Here is a 23,779-nt window from a genome sequence, read left to right as displayed (position 1 = left end):
CAGGCACATGCAAGAGAAAGATGTGATCCAAGAGAGCCAGCATGGCTTCACCAAAGGGTAAGTCATGCCGGACCAATCTGGTGGCTTTCTACAATGGAGTGACCACATCAGACGACAAGCAAAGACCGACCGATGTCATCTACTTGGACTTCTGTAAGACCTTTGACACGGTCAGAAATGGCATCCTGGTCTCCAAATTGGAGAGAGACGCATTTGATGGGTGGACCATTGAGTGGATAAGGAGTTGGCTTGAAGGTCATACCCAGAGAGTGGTCGTCAATGGCTCTATGTCCAAGTGGAGGCTGGTGATGAGTGGTGTCCCTCAGGGGTCTATCCTCGGACTAGTACTGTTTAATATCTTCGTCAACATAGACAGCGGCCCTGAGTGCAGATGACACCAAGCTGAGTGGTGTAGTTGATGCAACAGAGGAAGGGATGCCATCCAAGGGGACCTGGACAGGTTTGAGAAATGGGCTCACGTTAACCTAAGGAGCGTCAAGAAGTCGTTCAGAAAGTTCAAGTGCAAGGTGCTGCACCTGGGCCGGGGAAATCCCAAACATGGGGATAGGCTGGGAGAAGAACTCATTGAGAGCAGCCCTGCAGAGAACTTGGGGGTTCTGCTGGATGAAATGCTCAACATGAGCCAGCAGTGTGTGCTTGTAGCCCAGAAGGCCAAGTGCATCCTGGGCTGCATCAAGAGGAGTGGGCAGCAGGTGGAGGCAGGTGATTGTCCCCCTCTGCTCTGCCCTTGTGAGGCCCCACTTGGAGTCCTGCGTCCAGGTCTGGAGCCCCCAGCACAAGAAGGGTGTGGGCTGTTAAAGTGGGTCCAAAGGGAGGCCACAAAGATGATCAGAGGGCTGGAGCACCTCTCCTATGAAGAAAGGCTGAGAATGTTGGGGCTGTTCAGCCTACCAGAAAAGAAAGCTCCAAGGTGATGTCGTTGCAGACTTAAAGAGCCTTATAAAAGGGATGGAGAAGGACTCTACTCAGGTAGATAATGATAGGACAAGGGGGAATGGTTTTAAATTAAAAGAAAGGGGAAATTCCTATTAAATATTAGCAGGAAATTTTTCACTCAGAGGATAGTGAGGCACTGGAACAGGTTTTCCACAGAGGTATTGGATGCCCCATCCCTGCTGGTCTTCAAGAGCAAGTTAGATGAAGTCCTGAGCAACCATGATCTCCTGGGAGGTGTCACTGCCCATGGTAGGGGGGTTGGAACTAGATGATCTTTGAGGTCCTTTCCAGCCCAGGCCATGCAATGATTCTATGATTATATGACTGGTTAAAAATAATTTTAAAACTTGTTATGTAGAAGGATAAGAATAACATTATTTCTATCAATATAAAATGTTGTTAAAATATTAATAAAAATAGACTTAACGAAATCATTATCTCATTTTCCCAAATAACCCGGTAGTCCTCTTAGGATTATTTCTAATATTATATTTTGATAATAAGTATAATGACAAAAATGGTATGATAATAATCACAGTAATTAAGTCATTATTGATGATGAAGAAGACTGTATAGAAATAGTTTCCTCACTGCATCTTTAAGCTCCTGGTTCCTCATGCTGTAGATGAGGGGGTTCAGTGCTGGAGGCACCACCGAGTACAGAAATGACACCACCAGGTCCATGGATGGGCAAGAGATGGAGCGGGGCTTCAGGTAGGCAAACAAGCCAGTGCTAACAGTCATAGAGACCACGGCCAGGTGAGGGAGGCACGTGGAAAAGGCTTTGTGCCTGCCCTTCTCAGAGGGCATCCTCAGCACAGCCCTGAAGATCTGCACATAGGACAGCACAATGAAAACAAAACAACCACATCCTAAAGAAACACTAAACACAAGTGCCCCAACTTCCCTGAGGTAGGCGTCTGAGCAGGAGAGCTTGAGGATCTGGGGGATTTCACAGAAGAATTGGTCCACAGCATTGCCTTGGCAGAGGGGCAGGGAAAAGGTAGTGGCCGTGTGCAGGACAGCATTGAGAAAGCCACTGCCCCAGGCAGCTGCTGCCATCTGGGCACAAGCTCTGCTGCCCACGAGGCTCCCGTAGTGCAGGGGCTTGCAGATGGCAACGTAGCGGTCGTAGGACATGACAGTAAGAGTATAATATTCTGCTGATATAAAGAAGAGAAAGAAAAAGACCTGTGCGGCACATCCTTGACAGGAGATGGCCCTGGTGTCCCAGAGGGCATTGGCCATGGCTTTGGGGAGAGTGGTGGAGATGGATCCCAGGTCGAGGAGGGCGAGGTTGAGGAGGAAGAAGTACATGGGGGTGTGGAGGCGGTGGTCGCAGGCTACGGCGGTGAGGATGAGGCCGTTGCCCAGGAGGGCAGCCAGGTAGATGCCCAGGAAGAGCCCGAAGTGCGGGAGCTGCAGCTCCCGCGTGTCTGCGAATGCCAGCAGGAGGAACTCGGTGATGGAGCTGATGTTGGACATCTGCTGTTTAGAGGCATTAGGTTCTGCTCAAAGAATAGAAAGACAGTAATAATGTACAACCAACTTACCTGGGGGAAACTCATACCATTTCTCATTTAAATCTCCCCAAATGATTGTCCACATCCAGGGAGGCATATGGCAGGTCCCTTTCCTGAGTTGTACTTGGTCCTGCCTTAGGGTGTCCCTGGGAGCAGGAGACTTTGCTGTGGGCAATGAAAGAGACAGTCCTGTCCTACAGCCAGACATAAAGAGGAATTTGGTGTCATCTCAGCTTTACTTTACTCCTAATACCAAAGACTTTTGCCCCAGTTTGGCTCATATTCAAACCAACTGCTGAGGAGTGCTGTTGGGATTTTTTATTTTCATTTTGTATTTTTTATTCTAGCTGCCCCAAGACACGTGAAGGCTGCTTTTAAGTCAGAAGTCCAGGCATCTCTCCTGCACTCCAAGTAAGACCCTGTGAATCCTCAGAGACAAAGGGACTGTACCCTTACAGCCAAGAGTCCTTTAGAGTTTTAAGGCCCTAAGTCCATCAGTCCTGCAATCAGCTGCCCTCTGCTGGCGTTTCTTTGATCTACAAGACAGTTGCACTCAGAAGTGCACCTGAAAAACTGCTGAGAGCAGAAGAATCCAGGCTCCAAGTGCCCATCTCCAGACCCCTCACACTGTCCCCATACTCCCCTTCCCCCAAGCACCCCGAGGGCTCACTCCATGGGCAGGTGAAACCCCCATCCCCAGGCAGCCTGGGAACAAGAGCAGCAGCAGCACGGCCAGGTGGAGAAGCCAGGAGGAATGGCAGCGTGCTGCTGCCAGGGGAGGTAAGGCCAGGGAGGGACAGACGGACACTCAGCACACCCTCCTGTGCTGCAGCTCTGCCTGCAGAGGAGGCAGCTCCTGCTGGGGACAGCGGGGGCTTGAGGGCAGAGGCTGTGCTGGTGGCACAGGAGAGCAGGGGGTGTCCCCGGGAAGGCGCCTGCCCTGCAGGGGATGGCAGGGAGGTGCCTGAGCCCTCCCTCGCACAGCATTTCTGGCAGCAGCTCCCTCTCACCGCCTGCCCATGTCCCTGCTGCCTGCCCGTGTTCTTCCTGGGAGCCGCTTCTGTGTCCCTACGTCTCCTCCCTGTTCATGCTCACAGACCCTAACCCAGAAGCTCTGTGCTCAGATTCACTCAGATTCCCCTCCACTGCATGAATCTGAAAGCACAGAATCCAAAAAAGCTCACATAAACTGATGCTAAGTCTTCCTCTTGAAATGCCCCCTTATAAATGACATTCTCTAAAGCATCTACTACACTTTGCTGGAGAAACAGTGAGACCCATCCCGACAGATGCTGTCAGGCATCGGATGTGCCAGCTGTAGAAGACCCCTCTGGCAACCCCACCTGCATGGCCCTGCAGCCAGAGACTCACAGTGCCAAGAGCGTGCACATCTGTCCTGCCACACGCTGCCCTCTGTTGCTGCGCTCCTCACTGCCTCCAAGCCCTCTCTCCTTCTCTCCTGTCCCCGTGCCAGCTGCGGTCAGAGCCCCCAGCCCTGCTGCGCTGTGCACAGGAGCTGCTCCTGGGCACAGCTGTCTCTCTGCACCACGGCCCTCTTGCCACGAGCTCTCTCTGTCCCAGGAGCCCGGCCCAGCTCAGCACCGGACGCCCAGCCCAAGGCATTGGAGTCCCCCCTCGGGGGGCTTTGGAGAGGAGCCCACGAACCTCAGGCACTGGGAGACAATTGAAGACATCTCTCAAGGAGTCCAAGTCAGAGGCAAGTTTCCTGCAGTGTCCCCCTGAGGGCCAGCACTGACACAGCCTCCCTTGGAGCTCGTTAGAGCAGAGCATTGGAGGCAGTGAGGACAAATAGAGAAAGACAACATCAAGGCACACTGATATGTAGAAAAGCTGGATGTGTTTCACCACGTAGAAGGGTCAGGCCTTGACCCTCAGCCCCTGCGAAGGGAGATCCTTTCCCTTCACACACTGCTCAGGGCTCTTTGTGGGGCAGGAGGAGATGGGGATGTGCATGGCCAAGTGCAGGAGAATGGTACGAGCCCTGCCTGGTTCATGGGTGGGGGCGAGGAGGCAATGAGGCCCTGGTGCTTTACCGATAAGCTGTCTCCTCCTAGGCCTCAGTGGCAGAGACAACAGCCAGAGCCATGGACACAAAGACCTGGGTCCTGTTGGGACTCTCAGCCTTGTCACAGCCCTTGCTGCTCTCCACACTAGGCTGTCCTAGGGACTTCCAGACCTGTACCTGTTTTCTTGCTGGCTGCAGACCCTTTTCCGTGTGGTGTCACACTGGATCTGAGCTGAGTCTGATAACTCAGATCTTCTTGGTGGCCATGCTCCTCGTAAGGCAGCTCTGTAGGAAGCTGGCCTGGTTCCTGGGGAGCAGCACCACTGCTCGTATGGCATCCCTCGTGGTGCCCAGGCCCTCCTCCTCCTGGGCACTGCTCACTCAGCAGGGTCCCAGTCTGCCCTGATGTGTGCGGTTCCTCTTCCTCTGCTGCAGGACTGGGCTCTTCTCCTTGTAAAGGTCAAGAGGTTTCTGTAGGCCAAATCCTGCAGTTTCTCAAGGTTCCCCTGGACAGATGCTGCATTCTGTCATCTGTTAATATCTGCAGGCAGATAACTCACCCTGATTATGCCGTCCCTCACAAGGCAACAGCAGCAGGAATTTGCAGGACAGTTTGGACAATACTGCAGTAACCAGTTGAATGGAATTACAGCACAAACTCATTTAAGGGTACGGGATAGAAGGCTGCCAGATTCCACTTTTTCTCTTCTTCCTTCTCATGCATGCTGTTATTTTGTCTGGAACTGTGTCCCATGTACAAAACACTGCACCATACCAGCTAATAGGAAGAAAATTAATTCTATCCCAGCCAAAACGAGGACAATATCCACCCCATATTCCACACCATCTGCATCGTGCTCAGCTCCAGTACTTTCTAATTAATCACCAGCACCTTTTCTCTTTTGATATACACGCAGAGATATCATGCCCTTAGTCTGTGGGTGTCCTGGAGTTGGCTAGGATTGAGTTAATTTTCCTCCTAGTAGCTGGTATGATGCTGTGTTTTGCATTTAGCATGAGAAGAATGATTATCACACACTGATGGCTTTGTTTTTGCCCAGCAGTGCATATCGCTAAACACCATGAGGTGGGTCTGCCTCCCCACCTGCCCAGCACAGCCCTCCCTCTGCACGACCCCTTGCTCTGCAGAGCAGCTCCTCTGGTTGTCATGTCAGAGAGTCCAACTTTTGCCTGAAGTCATCCCTCAGGGCTGCTTGCAGCTTTCTACACAGAGGTGGCCACTGCCTCCCAGATGCCATGGGGGGAATCTGAGGCCTGCACGATGGCCTGGGAAACGTTACCCTGGATCCACAGAAGCCATTCCCGAACCAAAACACGTAAGCAGGAAGCTCACTGTGGTGGTGGTGCAGAGCTGTTGGGCACCTTGTGCAGGGTGCTCCTACAGACCTTTGTGCCTTTGCCCTCCTGACTACAACGCCACTTCTGTCTCAGGAATGTGGGAGCCAACAGAGGTGAGACAGAGATCATGAACTGTGAGATCACGAGTGCCATCAGATAGCTGCCCCTTAGAAGACAACTGATATGGGGAGGTCAGCAGAAGCATGGACAGGAGAGATGTGAGATTTGGGTGAGGGAATAGGGGCTTGGCCAGAAGAAATTAAGGAATTTCTAGAGGTAAGAGGGTTCAGGTTATGCTGATGCTGCTGTAACAGTGACTTAAAACAGTCATATGAGGCCCTTCCCCAGTTTCAAGCAGTAACCTTAATTCATAAATCGAAATGCTACCCCACACCCTGACACAAATCCACTCCTCTTATGCCTGACCTCAAAGTATGCACTGAAGCCAAAACTCAGCCCATAGCCTCTTTCCCTTACATTTATTCTCTTGCTTACCTTGATCCCTGTCCTTAACACTAGCTTGTAATTGCTCTATTTAACCCTAGACTTCTAGGGTTAAACAACAAACAAAAACCTAAACAAAACCCTAAACCAGAAAGCCTGCCCATCCCCTAATGACAGACATGACACCCCAAGCAGAACATCAAACCTGCCCACAAAACCTTTGCTTAAACTCTAACCCAGAAAGGTGAGCCCTGGTCCCTAATCCCAAACGTAAACACTGACCAAAGCCCTCGTTCCTGTGCATTAACCTCCGAACCTTCAGACCCTCTCCTAAAGCTTAACTTTGGGTGCTTGGCCCCTTGGGGCACGGCAGGAACTGCGAGGTCGCTGTGCAGTCACATGGCATTCAGAGGGGCCATGGATCTGATCCACTTGTGGGCCACGAGGAGGAGATGGGTGGGAATGCTCTGCTGAGCTCAGCTCTGCCTCAGGATCTCCTGCCCCAGCAGGAGGAATGGGACTGGGGCAGTGACTGGGAGGTCACTTCTGTCTCTGCAGCTGATAGGGCAGCAGCAGGAACATGTCACGCAAAGGGACTGTGAGGTCCCTTGTGTCTGGAGGTGGCAGGTCAGCCTTGGCTTCTCCCTGGGATGTGCACTTTGGGGCTGACATCTGCCAGTGGCCCTGCTAGGCCAGCAGAAGGCCCCTGCTTGGCATGCTGCCTGTGGGATCCCCTCTGCCTCCATCCCCAGGAGGACCCAGACAGAAAGAAGGCCCGCACAGGGCTTGTCCTGTCCCTTCTGCTTGAGGCCAGGACTGGACAGCAGGAGGCACAAGGCTTGGCTGTGTCTAGCCAAGAAGCTGCAAGGCCAGCAGCAGGCCCAGGCCTTGGGAGATGCTGCTGAGGTGACTTCTGTCTGCTTGGCTGACAGGCCGCAAGGAGCCTGATGGGTTGGGATGCCTGCTTCAGGAGTGGTTTCCACCCTGATGGAGCTTTCTTTGGTAGTAGGAAAGAGCAGGAGAGAAAAAAGTGCCACAGAATTCACTTAGGAAAATTAGCACGGGCCATGAGGAAGAAGAAAAGTCCACGGGAAAAATTGGTCTTGCTGCCAAAGCCTGAGGCAAAGAAGAGATTAAGTGCCTCAGCCTTTACCTCATCTCTTGTCACCAGGTTTCCCCCACATTCAGTAAAGGATGACGAATATCCGTAATCCTCCTTTATTAAAATATTTATATAAACATCTTTTTTTTTTTTTTTCTTGTCTTTGACAGCAATAGATGGAATGAGCTCTAGCAGGGCTTTGGCCCTTCTAATTTTTACCTGCACAGCCCCATAACATTCAGGACACAGCTCAAGACAAACTGACAACATGAATGAGAAAGACGCACAGAAGACGTGGAACCTGGCAGCCTTCTGTCCCCGGCCCTTCTGTGACTCTGTGCTGCGATTCCATTCAGCTGGTTACTCCTGTATTATCCAAACTTCCCTGCAGCTCCTGATGCTGCTTGTCAGAGATAGCACAATCACAGGAAGGTTGAACTGTTTCCCTGCAGACAAGAAAAGCTGACAGAATGCAGCATCTGTCCAGGGGAACCTTGAGAAACTGCAGGATTTTGCCTACAGAAACCTCTTGACCTTTACAAGGAGAAGAGCCCAGTCCTGCAGCAGAGGAAGAGGAACCGCACACATCAGGGCAGACTGGGACCCTGCTGAGTGAGCAGTGCCCAGGAGGAGGAGGGCCTGGGCACCACGAGGGATGCCATACGAGCAGTGGTGCCTGCTCACCAGGAACCGGGCCAGCTTCCTACAGAGCTGCCTTACGAGGAGCATGGCCACCAAGAAGATCTGAGTTATCAGACTCAGCTCAGATCCTGTGAGATACCACATGGACAAGGGTCTAGAGCCAGCAGGAAAAGAGGTACAGGTCTGGGAGTCCTTTGAACAGCCTGGTGTGGAGAGGATCAAGGGTTCTACCAAGGCAGAAAGTCCCAACAGGACCCAGGGCTTTGTGTCCATGGCTCTGGCTGTTGTCTCTGCCACTGAGGCCGAGGAGGAGACAGCTTATCGGTAAAGCACCAGGGCCTCATTGCCTCCTCGCCCCCAGCCATGAACCAGGCAGGGCTCGTACCATTCTCCTGCACTTGCCCATGCACATCCCCATCTCCTCCTGCCCCAGGAAGAGCCCTGAGCAGTGTGTGAAGGGAAAGGATCTCCCTTCGCAGGGTCTGGGGGTCAAGGCCTGGCCCTTGTGCTTGCTGAAACACATCCAGTTTTCCTGCACATCAGAGCCACCTTCACACTGCCTTTGTCTCCTTGCCCTCACCGCCTCCAATGCTCTGCTCTAACGAGCTCCAAGGGAGGCTGTGTCAGTGCTGGCCCTCAGGGGGACACTGCAGGAAACTTGCCTCTGACTTGGACTTGTTGAGAGATATCTTCAATTGTCTCTCAGTGCCTGAGGTTCGTGGGCTCCTCTCCAAAGCCCCCCGAGTGGGGACTCCAATGCCTTGGGCTGGGCGTCTGGTGCTGAGCTGGGCCGGGCTCGTGGGACAGAGAGAGCTCGTGGCAAGAGGGCCGTGGTGCAGAGAGACAGCTGTGCCCAGGAGCAGCTCCTGTGCACAGCGTAGCAGGGCTGGGGGCTCTGACCGCAGCTGGCACGGGGACAGGAGAGAAGGAGAGAGGGCTTGGAGGCAGTGAGGAGCACAGCAACAGAGGGCAGCGTGTGGCAGGACAGATCTGCAGGCTCTTGGCATTGTGAGTCTCTGGCAGCAGAAGCATGTAAATGGGATTTCCAAAGAGTTTTTCTGAAGCCAACACAGCTCATGGTGGATTACATCTTAGAGGATAGATCTCTCTGTTTCTCCAATATGAGGTAGATGCTGCCATTCCTCCTGGCTTCTCCACCTGGCCGTGCTGCTGCTGGTCTTGTTCCCAGGCTGCCTGGGGATGGGGGTTTCACGTGCCCATGGAGTGAGCCCTCGGGGTGCTTGGGGGAAGGGCAGTACGGGGACAGGGTGAGGGGTCTGGAGATGGGCACTTGGAGCCTGGCTTCTTCTGCTCTCAGCAGTGTCCAGGTTCTGTAGGCACTGGAACAGCTACCCCAGGGAAGTGTTCACAGTGCTGAGGCTGTCAGAATTCAAGAAACATTTGGGCAACCCCCTGAGGTGTACGGACTGATTTTTGGGTGTTCTTGTACAGATTCAGGGGTGGGATTTGATGATCATTGTGGAACCCTTCCAAGTCAGGATATTCTATGATTCTACAACTCTAGGAACATAGGAGGAGAACTATCCTGGAGCTCAAAGACCTGCCAACACAGGGCAGCTGAGACCAGGACTGATGGACTGACTGCCTCTCCTCTCTGAAGGGCACTCTGCTCTAACAAGGCAGTATCTGTGACTGTGAGGACTTACAGGGTTTCACTTGGAGTGCAGCAGAACGCCCAGGATTTATGCCTTAGAAACACTCCTCAGGTGTGGTGGGGCAGCTGAACAAAGAGGACAAATCAAACAAACAAATAAATAAATATATCTCCACACGTCTGCTCTTCGATGAACTAGGAGCAAAACTGGGGAAACCTCTTCTATATCAGGAGTGAAGTGAATCTGAGACTACGCCATGTTCCTACCATGTTGTTACCTTGAGCTGTAGCGCACGACTGATTCTTCCATTGCCCACAGAAGAGTACTCTTCTTGCAGAGAAACTAAGAAGCAGTTGGAAGTCATTAAACGGAACTTCAAAATAACTGCCTGCAATTGGACAATCTTTTTGATGTTTTTTAATGAGAAAATTAAATTTTCCTCTGGTAAGTCTGTTGTACATTATTACTATTCTTTCCCTTTGTGCAGGACCACATCCCAAAAAAAGCAGATGTCCAACAGCAGCTCTGTGAGCGAGTTCCTCCTGCTGGCATTCGCAGACACGCGCGAGCTGCAGCTCCTGCACTTCGGGCTCTTCCTGGGCATCTACCTGGCTGCCCTCCTGGGCAACGGCCTCATCCTCACCGCCGTAGCCTGCGACCACCGCCTCCACACCCCCATGTACTTCTTCCTCCTCAACCTCGCCCTCCTCGACCTGGGCTGCATCTCCACCACTCTCCCCAAAGCCATGGCCAATGCCCTCTGGGACACCAGGGCCATCTCCTACCAAGAGTGTGCTGTCCAAGTCCTCTTTTTAGTATTCTTGCTTGGAGCAGAGTATTCCCTTCTCACTGTCATGTCCTATGACCGCTACGTTGCCATCTGCAAGCCCCTGCACTACGGGAGCCTCGTGGGCAGCAGAGCTTGTGCCCAGATGGCAGCAGCTGCCTGGGGCAGTGGCTTTCTCAATGCTGTCCTGCACACGGCCACTACATTTTCTCTGCCCCTCTGCCAAGGCAATGTTGTGGACCAGTTCTTCTGTGAAATCCCCCAGATCCTCAAGCTCTCCTGCTCAGATGCCTACCTCAGGGAAGTTGGGCTTAAGGCAGTCACCTTCGGTTTAGGCATTGGTTGCTTTGTTTTCATTGTGCTGTCCTATGTGCAGATCTTCAGGGCAGTGCTGAGGATGCCCTCTGAGCAGGGCCGGCACAAAGCCTTTTCCACGTGCCTCCCTCACCTGGCCATGGTCTCCCTCTTTCTCTACACTGTCCTGTTTGCCTACCTGAAGCCCCCCTCCATCTCCTCCCCATCCCTGGACCTAGTGGTGGCAGTTCTGTACTCGGTGGTGCCTCCAGCAGTGAACCCCCTCATCTACTGCATCAGGAACAGGGAACTAAGGAATTCAGTGAAGACAGTTCTAGAATACACAATTCTTCAATATATTTACATATAATAATATGCATAAAATCAAAATTCCTATGTTTCCTCAAAAAAATGTAAGACAATTTTTGTTAATATTTGTCTGTATTATTATATTCTGAAAATATTGTTTCAGATTTAAATAATATATTTTTTATCCTCCTACTTGTTAATCATTTTCCCAGAGATGCCAGTTTCCTGTATAGATATACCCAATAAGGAAGTCATCAGAAGCTCATTGCACTCAGCTGCTGTCTCTTCCCATCTCCTTTGGAGCTGGGGGAGCAGCCCCAGCACGCAGGAGGGGCTCGGGGCCCCTGCTGCTTCACTGGAGCCATGGCCATGGCCAGCAGCAGGACGTGGCCTTTCAACTGCTGCTCTCTTTTGCCTTCCATTGTGTTCCTCCTGTGCTCTTGTATCTGTGTTAGTCTTGAGGTCTCATGTACCTTGGTGACAGTCCTGTTGTCTCTGCAGTGACATCCCTGTGGCTGCAGGCAGCAGCAGGCACTGTGCAGCCCTGGGTCACAGCTGGCCTCCGGGCTAGCACCACAGTAACAAGAGGGGCTGCTCAGGGGAAACCCAGAAGCCTGGGCACCTCTTCCAAATGTGCTATCAGGAATAGAGCCAAGGGGTTGCTCCCTGCTCTTCTGTTTCCTGGGCTTCTTCATGGAGGGAAGGACACAGGCTGAAAGTCCCAGGGTGGTCTGTGACGCACCAAGGGCTGGACCAAGAGCTCAATTTGTGGTGGCACTTACCCAAGCAGACGACAACTAGTCTTGGACTCATCTGCATGGGACTGCACCCCCTGCAGTGGTGCTGATGGCAGATTCCAGCCTGGAGAGGAATCTGGAGCTGGCAGTAGATGTCAGGGGATCTGCAGGGACAATGTGCTCAGTGGGTAGTGATTAGGACCTCTTAAAATGAGTGACCATCCAAGGAAGAGTCTTTTAGGGGGAAAAGCGAATCTGAGGTGTCTGAGGTGTCTAAGGAGGGCTCTGCAATGCCAGGGGAGGCTGTGAAGAGCCAGCAGGTGAAGGCCCATAAGACTGCAGAGTAATTGAGGAGACCTTATTTAAAGCCCTGAAGAAGACGCAATACTTCTTCATCTCTGCAGCCTGCCCCCGAGAAATTGCCTGCCCCCCGAGAAATTGCCCCCCTCTCTTGGAAAGATTACTCCTTTATTTATTGCTGAGCACCACGTTACTGAGTTGCACCTGGAAGGCAGGGCTAGGCAGTGGGGATGGCAGGAGGAAGACTTGTGTGAAGACTATGAAAAACATGGAAATTCAGGGCTTTAGCAGATCCTTAAAGTCCTGCCTGGGTCCCCAAATGGAAAGCAATGTATGCCTGTGGGTGGAGGAGGAGGAGGTGAGTCCCAGCACAGGGGCAGGGCTGAAGGGCCCTGTGGGAAGCTGGGCTGATGGAGAAGTGTCCACCTTGCGTGTGTGCCTCAGCCTGGGAGAAGGGGCCTGCCCGCGGTGCGGGATGGCTGGGCTGTGCTCAGCCAGGCCCCAGGAGCTGACCTTGCTCTCTTCCTCCCCGCCACTCCCCACACGGGGCAGGCCCTCAGGAAACAGCCCTAAGCCTGGAGATGCACCAACCTGCTGCGGTGAGGTGCCACTACTGCAGGGGAAGAGGGGAGGGTTGGAGAGACACGTGGGGCCTGCGGGCAAGAGTGGTGTGGCCTGGGGAAGTGAGGGCCTGCGAAAAGTTACCCTGGATCCATAGGAGCCATTCTGGAAAGAAAACTTGTAGGCAGGAATAGCACATTTCTGGAGGTGCAGAGCTGCTGGGCACATTGTGCAGGGTGCTCTGATGGACTTTTGTGTCCTTTTCCATCATGTCTTCAGTGCCACTTTTCTCAGAAATAGAGTAGCCAACAGAGGTGTGATGGATACACTGAGCTCATGAAAGCCATCATCAACATGGCCCTAAGAAGATGACTGATATGGGAAGGTCAGGAGAAACCTAGGACAGGAGAGATGTGAGATTTCGAGGAGGGAATATGGGCTTGACCAGCAGAAATTAAGGATTTTGTAGAGGTCAGAAGGTTCAGGTTTTTGTTGATGCTGTTGTAACTGCGACTTAAAATAGTCACATGAGGCCCTACACCGGCTTCAACCAGTAAACATAATTCCTAAATTTAAATGCTACTCCACACCCTGACAGGAATCCACTACTCTTATGCCTGACCTCAAAGTATGCACTGAAGCCAAAACTCAGCCCGTAGCCTCTTTCCCTTACCCTTATTCTCTTGCTTACCTTGATCCCTACCCTTAACACCAGATTTAAATGCTCTATTTAAGCCTAGATTCTTGGAAGAACTAAACAAAACCCTAAATCACAAGGCTAGTCCATACCCGAACCACAGGCATGACACCCCAAGAAGAACACCAAACCCTCCCACTAAATCTTTTTTAATCTCTAACCCAGAAATATGAGAGCTAGCCCCTAATCCCATTCATGAAAATCTAACACATAAAGCCCCTGTTCCTGTGCATTAACCTCCTCACCTTCAGCCCCTCTCCTAACCCTTAACTTAAGGTGCTTGGCCCCTTGGGGCAAGGCAGGAATTGTGAGACTTCTCTGCAGTCCCATGGCATTCAGAGATGGATGTGAGGGGCCATGGATCTGATCAGCTTGTGGGCCACAAGGAGGAGATGGGTGGGAATGCTCTGATGAGCTCAGCTCTGCCTCAGGATCTCCTGCCCCAGCAGGAGGAATGTGACTGGGGCAGTGACTGGGAGGTCACTTCTGTCTCTGCAGCTGATAGGGCAGCAGCAGGAACGTGTCACGCAAAGGGACTGTGAGGTCCCTTGTGTCTGGAGGTGGCAGGTCACCCTTGGCTTCTCCCTGGGATCGGCACTTTGGGGCTGACATCTGCCAGTGGCCCTGCTAGGCCAGCAGAAGGCCCCTGCTTGGCATGCTGCCTGTGGGATCCCCTCTGCCTCCATCCCCAGGAGGACCCAGACAGAAAGAAGGCCCGCAGAGGGCTTGTCCTGTCCCTTCTGCTTGAGTCCAGGACTGGACAGCAGGAGGCACAAGGCTTGGCTGTGTCTAGCCAAGAAGCTGCAAGGCCAGCAGCAGGCCCAGGCCTTGGAAGATGCTGCTGAGGTGACTTCTGTGTGCTTGGCTGACAGGCCGCAAGGAGCCTGATGGGTTGGGATGCCTGCTTCAGAAGTGGTTTCCACCCTAATGGAGCTTTCGTTGGTAGTAGGAAAGAGAAGGAGAGAAAAAACTGTCAGAAGGTGCACCTTGGAAGGGTGGCACTGGCCACAAGGAGGAAGAAATGTCCCTCAAAGGGTCATGCTGTGGTGACAGAGGTCACTGAAAGAGTGTCTGTAATCAGACCACGGCTTTCTGTTTCAAGGAACAGCTGATGAGGGTTGACGAGACATGGGTGAGATGATGGAAAGTCCTGGATGAGAGCAAGGGGCTGGACAGAGATGGGTGTCTGCAGACAGGAAACAGCCTGAGAAGAAACTAGAGACAGCTGAGAGCAGAGAAGCCCCAGTCCAAGTGCAGCTGGGCAGAATCCTCACCTTGTCTGTGGGTTTTGAGCAAGATCTAAGCTCCTCCCTCCTAACCCGGGGTGCAGAGGCCTCACTCCAGCTGCCCACAGACAGCCATCCAGCAGCATGGACACGGCCTTAGCATGGAGGTGTCTCCTCCTTAGGGCACCTGGATAACACAAGGATGCCACGAGAGAGCTGCATCCTGCTGGCGAGCAGCCTGCAGACCAGGAGGATGCAGCACAGACAGAGCTGGATATTTGCAAGCTGGGGTGTCCCAATATCCAGTCTGCATCCCTTGCAGTTTCTTGGCTGACCAGGGCCAGCTGGGTTATGACACTCCAAGGGGCTTCTGCCAGACTGCCTCACCTCACAGTGCCATCCAGGAAATAGGGCAAAGTGTGGGACAGCATAGGAAAGCCTGCAGAGGAGAAGGCAGAGGGTGCTGGCAGGAATGGAAGGCCCCAACAGCCCTGACGTTTTTGTCCCTTTGGCTAGAGCTTCTGAGGAGACGAGATAGAGTCATTGCAATGGGGCCTCACTGCTTCCTTGATACCCTGTGCAGGGGTGGGGAGGTGTCATAATGAAGTTCTTCTCGTGGCATCACACTGCCCACCACATCATACAGACCCCAAGAAGAGCCCTGAGCCAGATGTGGGGGTGCAGGATCTCCCCTCCCAGTGGCTGGGGTCAGGCCTTGGCCCTTCTGCTTCACCAAAACCAACCAAGACTTTTCTCAGCACAGCGCTTTGCCTCTCTGCAATCATGGCCTCCAATGATCTGCCCTAACAAGTCCCTGGGGAGGCTTTGTTAGGAACAGCCCTCAGTGGGGCCCATTAATACTCCAAGTCACTTCAACTTTTCCTTCTGACTTTACCTTCTCAAGCAGTTGCATCATTCTCCTCTCAGTACCTGATCTTCATTGACTCAGCACCAAAATACACCATGGAACTCATTAAAACAGAGAAAGTCCTAGGCAGCCATACATCTCCCACAGTTTCCTTCACGTCTTCAAGACTTGCAGAGCTAATAGGAGAGCTTCCATGGTGTAGTTAAGGAGGAAGATTTCAAAGAGCATCTAATAGAAATCTTTCCTCATTTTAAAGGCTGAATATTTTTGCATTTCAGCTTAGAGCATCATTTTCTTATAGATATTGGTCTACGGTTACTCCTTTAAAGCCCTGCTTAGGTTGGAAGAGTAGGGTTTTTCCTATGTAAAAAAAAAAAAAAAAAAAAAAAAAAAACCAGGAAATCATGCTGCAATTTTCAAAAGAAAACAAAACAAACAAACAAATGAAAAAAACCAAAGTTCAAGTTCCTCATTTTTTTCCCTCCAGTGAAGTTTACCTTCCCAAAGGGATGACTGTACATGATGTATTTTACACTGATTAATAGGAAATTTAAAATAATTGTGTTAATATTAATCCAAGTCATACTAATTCAATGAGAAACGATGAGTTTCTTGCTAAGGAAACCATTAGACAGACTGCTGAGAAATGGGCGAGCTGGAACTCACTGAAACTCAAAGCAGCAACTGGGTTGGTGTGAGCAGTCTGAATGATCAAAGAGTAAGGGGAGGGCAAAGCAGGAGAAGCATGGGAAGTGCATAGGTCCAGACAGGCAGCTGGAAAGGGGACATTCAGCAGGGTCTGTGTAATCAAGATGGGTTTTGTGCCTGGAAGATGAGGGAGCACACCATGATAGACAAAGCGATGACAAAGCAAGTACAGGTGAACACCAGTATTTCTTCTCCTGAAATGAACATATATCCTAAAAATGCATATTTCTTCATGATAGAAATTATACATCACGTGAGGCATTTAACGGAAGGGATTGAATCATTTGGACTGATGAGTAGTTGCTTTATTAGATAAGTACTAAAAAAATTACAGGGTATTGAGGCAGAGCTTTGCTGTCTGACCATAAGGATTACCAGGGAAAACCTCCTGTGGCCCCGTTGTGTTTGAGGCACTTCCCTGGACCGGCAGATGTCAGAAAAGACCTGCAGGAGACCGGAGCCCTTTGGGAAAATGAGGTGGACCCAGGTGGAGTTCCCAGGGCACCTCCACTGCCAGCAGTGGTCTTTGTCCCTCTAACTGCAGCCCAGCCCAGCACAGGAAACCCCTTCAAAGACAAACCCCTTCTTCTGTGAGTTCCTGGGACTAACCTAGATTTGAAATGGCCTTTGGAAACTCATGATATTCTTATTCCTACTTAACCCATGACACCACCTATTCCTACGAGACACTTGAACATCCATTTACCTTCCTGATTCATCTTTAGGAAATTCAGGCTGAAAATCTGGAGTATAGCACGCTTCAAATGGCTGAGGCAGAACCCATCAGCTTTCCCCACTTTCGAAATAGTTCCCGTCCAACTGAGGTTTTGAAAGTGAAAAATGTGAAAGGACCCGTCAGGTCAATGCGCAGAGTAAGGGAAAGTCATAGGCATTGTGCTGGAGTGTCAGAAGGCAAAAAGCACTGCACTGTGCCTCAGAGTAATCAAGGAGACCTAATCCAGTTCATCTGTGAGATAAAGCAGAGTGAAGGACGTTGAGTTGTGTCCTAACATGAAGAAGGATGTACATCACTGGTGAAGGAGCTGTCTTTTTGTGCCATCTTCAATGCAAATTACACAAAACTATATCAAATAAAGGTAACAAACCCCACTCTGGCTCTGTCACCCCACAGGGCAGGAGAGAGGGAGCTGACAGCCAAGGGACGCATTTGGGTGTGGAGGGTGGGGCCCAGCAGAGACAAGGAGCCAAGGCAGTAGCTGGGGGAGGCCAGGAGAAGCAGCCCAAGGGGTGGTGCTGATTGTGAGGACACGTTTGTGCCAGCAGCCTGAGTGGGCAGCAGCTGTGCGCAGGCGAGGGGAGGCCAGGAAGCGCATGCCAAGAGCGCTCCTGCCAGCAGAGACAAGTCCGGGGCCGAGGGCAAGGGGAGGGGCAGGCCCAGGGCAGGGGGCTGCAAGGGCCATGCTGAGCTCCCTGCCCCTGCAGCAGCCGCACTGGCCCTCAGCAGATGTGCTGGCCGGCACGCACGGGGAGGTGCTGGCGTGCATCAGAGAGCAGCGAGGAGGGCGCTGGAGAGGGCCGGGGCGAGGCGGGTGGCAGAGCCCCATGCAGGGGCTGGCTGGGGGTCCTCTCTGCTGTAGCCACCGTACACTGCGTGGTAGGAGGAGGGCTCCCTGTGCACCACGGGGCAGAGCCTGGCCCTGGGCTCTTCCTGACGTCCCTGCAGCTCCTGGCAGGCTGCGGTGAGGTGCCCCTCAGCCTTCCCTCCTGTGCTGCCAGGGCACACAGCTGCCTCCTGCCCAGCTCACTGCCCACCAAGAACGTCCGACAGGGCTGCTTCCCAAGCTGGGCCTTGCCCAGGCTCAGTCCCCTGCAGGGGCAGAAACTGGCCCTTGTCCTTGATGGCTTTTCATGGCCCTCCTCTCAGTACGTGCTCTTCTCATGCTTGATCTCTTTTACTGAATTCAGAGGCCTAGGAGAACTTTTTGGTACAGACTAATACAGAAAATAGTTTGAGTCCCTCAGCCACATCTCTGCTTTTCCTCCACATTGCAGCTGGGCTCTTCAATCCCACAACCTCTGCTGTACCTGAAGAGAAATCATGAGAAGGAAGAGTCACAGAAAATGACGACCTGCTGGTTCCTTTATTTCGTTAATTACCAAGAGCATATCAGCACCTGTACATGAGATCTCTGGGTTAAAAATAAATAAATAAATAAATAAATAAAAGGTAGAAGAAGTGAGATAGAAGTGAGATGAAAAAATACTTTAATTGGAATAATATTGCAAAGATTGAAAGGCAATTTTGAAATACATGAACAAAGGTGTTTCTGCCTTTGCCCGGGTATATGTGAGGAAGATGTGCAGGTACCTCATTGATGGGGAAATGCTGTATATTAGAATAACATCCTCAGTGCCTCCTGTAGCTCCTTGTTCCTCGTGCTGTAGAGGAGGGTTTCACTGCTGGAGGCAACGCTGAGTACAGAACTGAAACCACCAGGTCCAGGGATGGGGAGGTGATGGAGGGAGGCTTCAGGCAGGCAACCATGGCGGTGATGTTGTGCAGGGCGACCACGGCCTGGTGAGGGAGGCACGTGGAAAAGGCTTTGTGCCATCCCTACTCAAAGGGCATCCTCAACACAGCCCTGAAGACCTGCACGTAGGACAGCACAATGAAAACAAAGCAACCAAATGCTAAACAGACACTGAACACAAGTAACCCAACTTCTCTGAGGTAGGCATCTGGGCAGGAGAGCTTGAGTTGAGCTTTGAGGAGAGCCTGAGGAGACCTTTGACTCGAAGCACAGCACTTAGACCTGAAACACAGCACATCTTTACACTTGCTGAGGGTACACTCTGCTCCATCATCCAGGTCATTGACAAATAAGTTGACCAGGACTGGACTCAGTGTAGATCCCTGGGGGACACTGCTGGCTACAGGCCTCCAACTAGACTCTGCTCCACTAAGCACAACCCTCTGAACTCTGCCATCCAGCCAGCTCACAATCCACCTCACTGACCACTCATCCATCCCACACTTCCTGAGCTGGCCTGTGAGGATGTTATGGGAGACAGTGCTGAAAGCCTTGCTGAAGTCAAGGTACACAACATCCACTGCTCTCCCTCACCCACTCACCTAGTCATTCCATCACAGAAGGTTATAAAGTTGGTGAAGCACGGTTTCCCTTGGTGAACCCATGCTGACTGCTCCTGATCACCTTCTTCTCCTCCACATGCTGGAGATGACCTCCAGGATGAGCTGTTCCATCGCCTTTCCAGGGATGGAGGTGAGGCAGACCGGGCTGTAGTTGCCTGGGGCCTCCTTCTTGCCCTTTTTGAAGACCAGCATGACATGAGCTTTCTTCCAGTCTTCAGGCACCTCTCCTGTTCTCCAAGACCTTTCAAAGGTGATGGAGAGTGGGCCAGCAGTAACATCCGCCAGCTCCCTCAGCACTCATGGATGTGTCCCATCGGGGTCCATGGACTTGTGGGTGTCACGTTTGCCTAAGAGATCTCTGAGCTGATCCTCTTCAACCAAGGGAAAGTCCTCGTTTCTCCAGAGTTCCTCCCTTGTCTCTAAGGTTAGAGATTCCAGAGGGCTGGTCTTAGCAGTGAAGGCTGAAGCAAAGGAGGCATTCAGTAATTCTGCCTTCCCTTTGTCCTTTGTCACCAGGGCACCCACCTCATTAAGCAGTGGGCCCACATTTTCCTTTGTCTTCCTTCTGCAACTGATGAGTTTGAAACAGCCCTTTTTGTTGTCCTTGACACCCCTTGCAAGATTTAACTCCAAATGGGCCTTGGACTTCCCTGTCGCTTCCCTGCATCCTCGGACAATGTCCCTATATTCTTCCCAAGTGGCTTGTCCCCTTTTCCACATTATGTATGCTTCCTTCTTCCATTTCAGTCACCCCAGGATCTCCTTGATCATCCAAGCAGGTCTCCTGCCCCCTTTGCCTGACTTTTTGCTCACAGGAATACACAGCTCTTGAGCTTGGAGGACTTGGAGGTCAGTGCGCTATTGCTCCCGGTGCACCGTTGTGGCAGCCATCGGCACCTGCTCTGCTTCGGCTCTCAGCAACCCCACAACAGAAGGGTCCTGTGCGAGACCAGGCAAGGTAGACAACTATTTGACGTTCTCTCTATTCAAGGCAGTTATGCCAACAGCCCTCTGGTGCCCTTTTGCTTAGTTGTTTACCCTTGGAACAAGCCAGAAACACAGTCTGGAGGCATGTCGTTAGGGTTACCCAATGATGTTCACGTTACTCACGAGCTATCATGACTGGCCCCAAAGAAAGAAGGGGAAGGTGCCCTGCCTTGTGCCCTCCACCAAGCGGATTCATGAGTGTGGTACCTGTAGCACCTCAAATAGTATTTATTGGTGCCGATTTAGGGAAAGCATCACAAGCCCATATTTGCTTTCCTAGTGGTAACTTAGAAGTTTCTTGCAACATGTAGTTGCTTTACAGGTAGGGATCTGTAGCAATTTGTAATAAAGACGTTCATGAAGACAGAGCAACGAGGGGTCCGTGTCCTTGTGTACTATGGAATCCTACCAACCTCCTGCTGCGATCCATGGGCGGGCTGACCCTCCTAGGTCCTGAGCATTGTTACTGTGATGCCCTTGGAGTGGTCCTCAGAGCTGCAGGAGCAACCACAGACCTGGGGCTTGGTGACAGCCCTTTGCTGCAGAGAACAGAAACAACCACAGGGGCTGGACCCTTCAGATGCCCCAGTGCCATGAAATTGGCTTTTTTTCTGCTCAGGTCTGCTGCTCCCTCACACACACCAGACCTGTGGCTCATCTCCCTGTGGAGGAGGAGGAGTCAAAGTGCTGCTGGTGCACCAGTAAGGGAGAAATACTCCACCTGTGGGAGGGCAGGGCTGGCGGGGAGGTGGCACAGGACAGGCACTGGCGTCTTTCTCCTATTCCCCACCCAGGGAGCCTTGAGACTACAGGTCAGTGTCCGTACTGCCCACAGGTGCCTGCAGCCCTGTATCATTAGGATCCATCTTCTCTCCTTCTGTACGTAACATTTTTAATTTGTTTCTCACAGTTTGGGGCCAGCATTTTTGGACCTGGTACCTGGCACTGCAAGGCTGTGTCTCACACCGTGTTTTTTTGGTGAGTTGTCCTGGTTTCAGTTAGGACAGAGTTAATTTTCCTCCTAGTAGCTGGTAGGGTGCTATGTTTTGGATTAGGATGAGAAGAGCGCTGATAACATGCTGATGTTTTAATTGTTGCAGAGCAGTGTTTACACCAGGCCAAGGACTTTTCAGCTTCTTGCTCTGTCCTGCCAGCGAGCAGGCTGGGGGTGCAGCAGGAGCTGGGAGGGGACAGACCCAGGACAGCTGACCCAAACTGGCCAAAGGGGTATTCCATACCATCTGGCGTCATGCTAAACAATATATAGGGGTGGCTGGCCGGGCTGGGGGGAGCCAGCTGCTCGGGGATAGGCTGGGCATCGGTCAACGGGTGGTGAGCAATTGCATTGTGCATCACTTGTTTCGTACACATTATTATTAGTAGTTCTATTATCGTTATTATTATTGTTATTATTGTTATTATTATATTCCTGTCTTAATAAACTGTCTTTATCTTAACTCACAGGCTTCATTTTTCCATTTCTCTCCCCCATCCGAGAGAGGGAGGGGGGAGGGTGAGCGAACGGCTGTGTGGTGTTTAGCTGCCAGCCGGGTTAAACCACAACAGTCCTTTTGGCACCCAACATGGGGCCCGAAGGGTTGAGATAACGACAGATTTAACCAGAGTGTGTTAAACTAAAATTGGTATAAGTATTGGACCTGCTTAATAGTTGCTAGTCACAATGTTGATTGCCTTAATCTCCAGTCTGCTGTGCCTGTTTTCCAGATTGAGTTTTATAGCGCGTTACTTTCTGTATGTGCTCCCTGTTGCACTGTTTATCCTTTCCGGGCCCTGGTTTAAGATTGTTATGGTACTGTGCGGTGTAACAATGGCTTATGAAATGATGAGATTTCTGGTCATGACTCTAACCTGGTATTCGTACTCAGCACTGACGTCGACTCTATACTTTGGAAACCATATCTCGGAAACTATTAGCAATTACACTTATTGCCTTTTTCCATCAGGGAGCCAATCTGTGGAGGGGACAGAGGAAGATAATTTTTCCTACCTGTTCACTCTCCCTTTCTCCTTCACCACCCTCTTATCCCCCGAGCTAGTTACAGTAGTTCTCCAAGATGTTGAATATCCTTGAGATACTCAGACCAGCATGTTCTTGTTGTTATGTCTCCTGAGTACCCTTCAGGTTTTGTTGAGGGTTAAACAACTACTTAGGAATCTCATCCGGAGATCTGTCTTGAGGCGGGATAGTTGCGAGTGGCAGGGAGTGTGGGAGGATATGGGCAGGTTTCTAGAGCAGTGGGCACCTCCAGTGTTTTGGACATTCACCCCTGAACAACTGCAAAATCCTAAAAAGCTGGCAGAATTCTTGAAAAAAAGGTGTCATGACTCTGGCAGTTCCAAAGTGACACAAATCACTGTAGCGTGCTGGGGTCTGGCTTGTGCCTATCGAGCTGCAATTGATGCTACTATAGCTCCAGCTCCAGCTCCTGCAGCTGCTCCCACTCCTGTGTCTGGGTCAGAGAAACGAGCTGTAGCAGTGCAAGTTGACCCCGCAGAGGGTATTCCAACCCCTGTGGCAGACCCTGTGTCTGGGTCAGAGAAACAAGCTGTAGCAGTGCAAGTTGCCCCTGTAGACAAGGTGAAAAAACAGTATAGAGACTTGGGTCGTTTGGAACGCAGACAGTCTTCTGCTGGGTCTGGGCATAGAGAAGACGAGGCTGGGCCATCAAATGTGCAGGAGGATGAAGATGAGGATGAGGATGTCGAAAAATCAACAGTAACTACCCAAACCCTATACCAGCGTGAGCTACGAGATGTGCGAAAAGATTTTGGTCGCTGTATAGGCGAGCAGCTTGTCACCTGGCTGCTCCGGTGCTGGGACACCGGAGCCATTTGTGTGGAATTAGAGGGCAAGGAAGCCAGGCAGCTGGGATCCCTTGCTAGAGACGCAGGCATTGACAAAGCAATTGGAGATGGAGCACGATCTCACAGCCTCTGGAGGCGTCTCCTGTCAGCTGTGCAGGAAAGGTATCCCTTCAAGGAAAAACTTGTATGTCTACCAGGCAAGTGGACCACCATGGAGAAGGGAATTCAGTACCTGAGGGAATTAGCCATACGGGAAGTAATTTATAAGGACCTAGACGACGCACAAACATCCGCAGATCCAGATGAAGTCCAGTGTACACGACCCATGTGGCGGAAGTTTGTACGGAGTGCACCGTCATCATATGCCAGCTCATTGGCAATAATAGCCTGGAAAGAGAATGAGGAACCCACAGTGGATGAAGTGGCTACACAACTCCGGCAGTACGAAGAAAGTCGGGTATTAACCATTTTTCGTCACCTCCCAGTGTAATCTTCTCCATAATACCGCATAGATGGAGCTTCACACTAGGGATCGTACCTACACACCTGCCATTCCCGGTTACTTCCGTCAACATTATTCCTACATCCTTTCCCCAAGTGCATTGTGGAGGGTTGGGGTTATGTGAATGGGTGGCCTCTCCCAGATCCCCAGTGGTGTCGTAATATGGAGGCCTTATATCAAGACATAACCAGCG

General features: G+C 51.5%; 2 protein-coding genes across 2 annotated transcripts; one reads left to right on the top strand and one right to left on the bottom strand.

Annotated features, from left to right (window-relative positions):
• Positions 1 to 1,506: 1,506 nt before the first annotated feature.
• LOC136787727 (olfactory receptor 14C36-like) lies at positions 1,507 to 2,317 on the bottom strand. Its single transcript, XM_066985043.1, has one exon. It carries the CDS (start codon positions 2,272 to 2,274, stop codon positions 1,507 to 1,509), a length of 768 nt encoding a protein of 255 aa, XP_066841144.1. The 5' UTR covers positions 2,275 to 2,317.
• A 7,861-nt stretch (positions 2,318 to 10,178) lies between these two features.
• LOC136787767 (olfactory receptor 14C36-like) lies at positions 10,179 to 11,192 on the top strand. Its single transcript, XM_066985086.1, has one exon. The coding sequence runs from the start codon at positions 10,179 to 10,181 to the stop codon at positions 11,118 to 11,120; it is 942 nt and encodes a 313-aa protein (XP_066841187.1). The 3' UTR covers positions 11,121 to 11,192.
• The last annotated feature ends 12,587 nt before the right edge of the window (positions 11,193 to 23,779 follow it).

The sequence above is a fragment of the Anser cygnoides genome, chromosome 30 (genome assembly GCF_040182565.1).
Source record: "Anser cygnoides isolate HZ-2024a breed goose chromosome 30, Taihu_goose_T2T_genome, whole genome shotgun sequence".
Lineage (NCBI taxonomy): Eukaryota > Metazoa > Chordata > Aves > Anseriformes > Anatidae > Anser > Anser cygnoides.
Note: the sequence above shows the minus strand (reverse complement) of the source record. Positions and strands in the feature narration are given on the sequence as shown.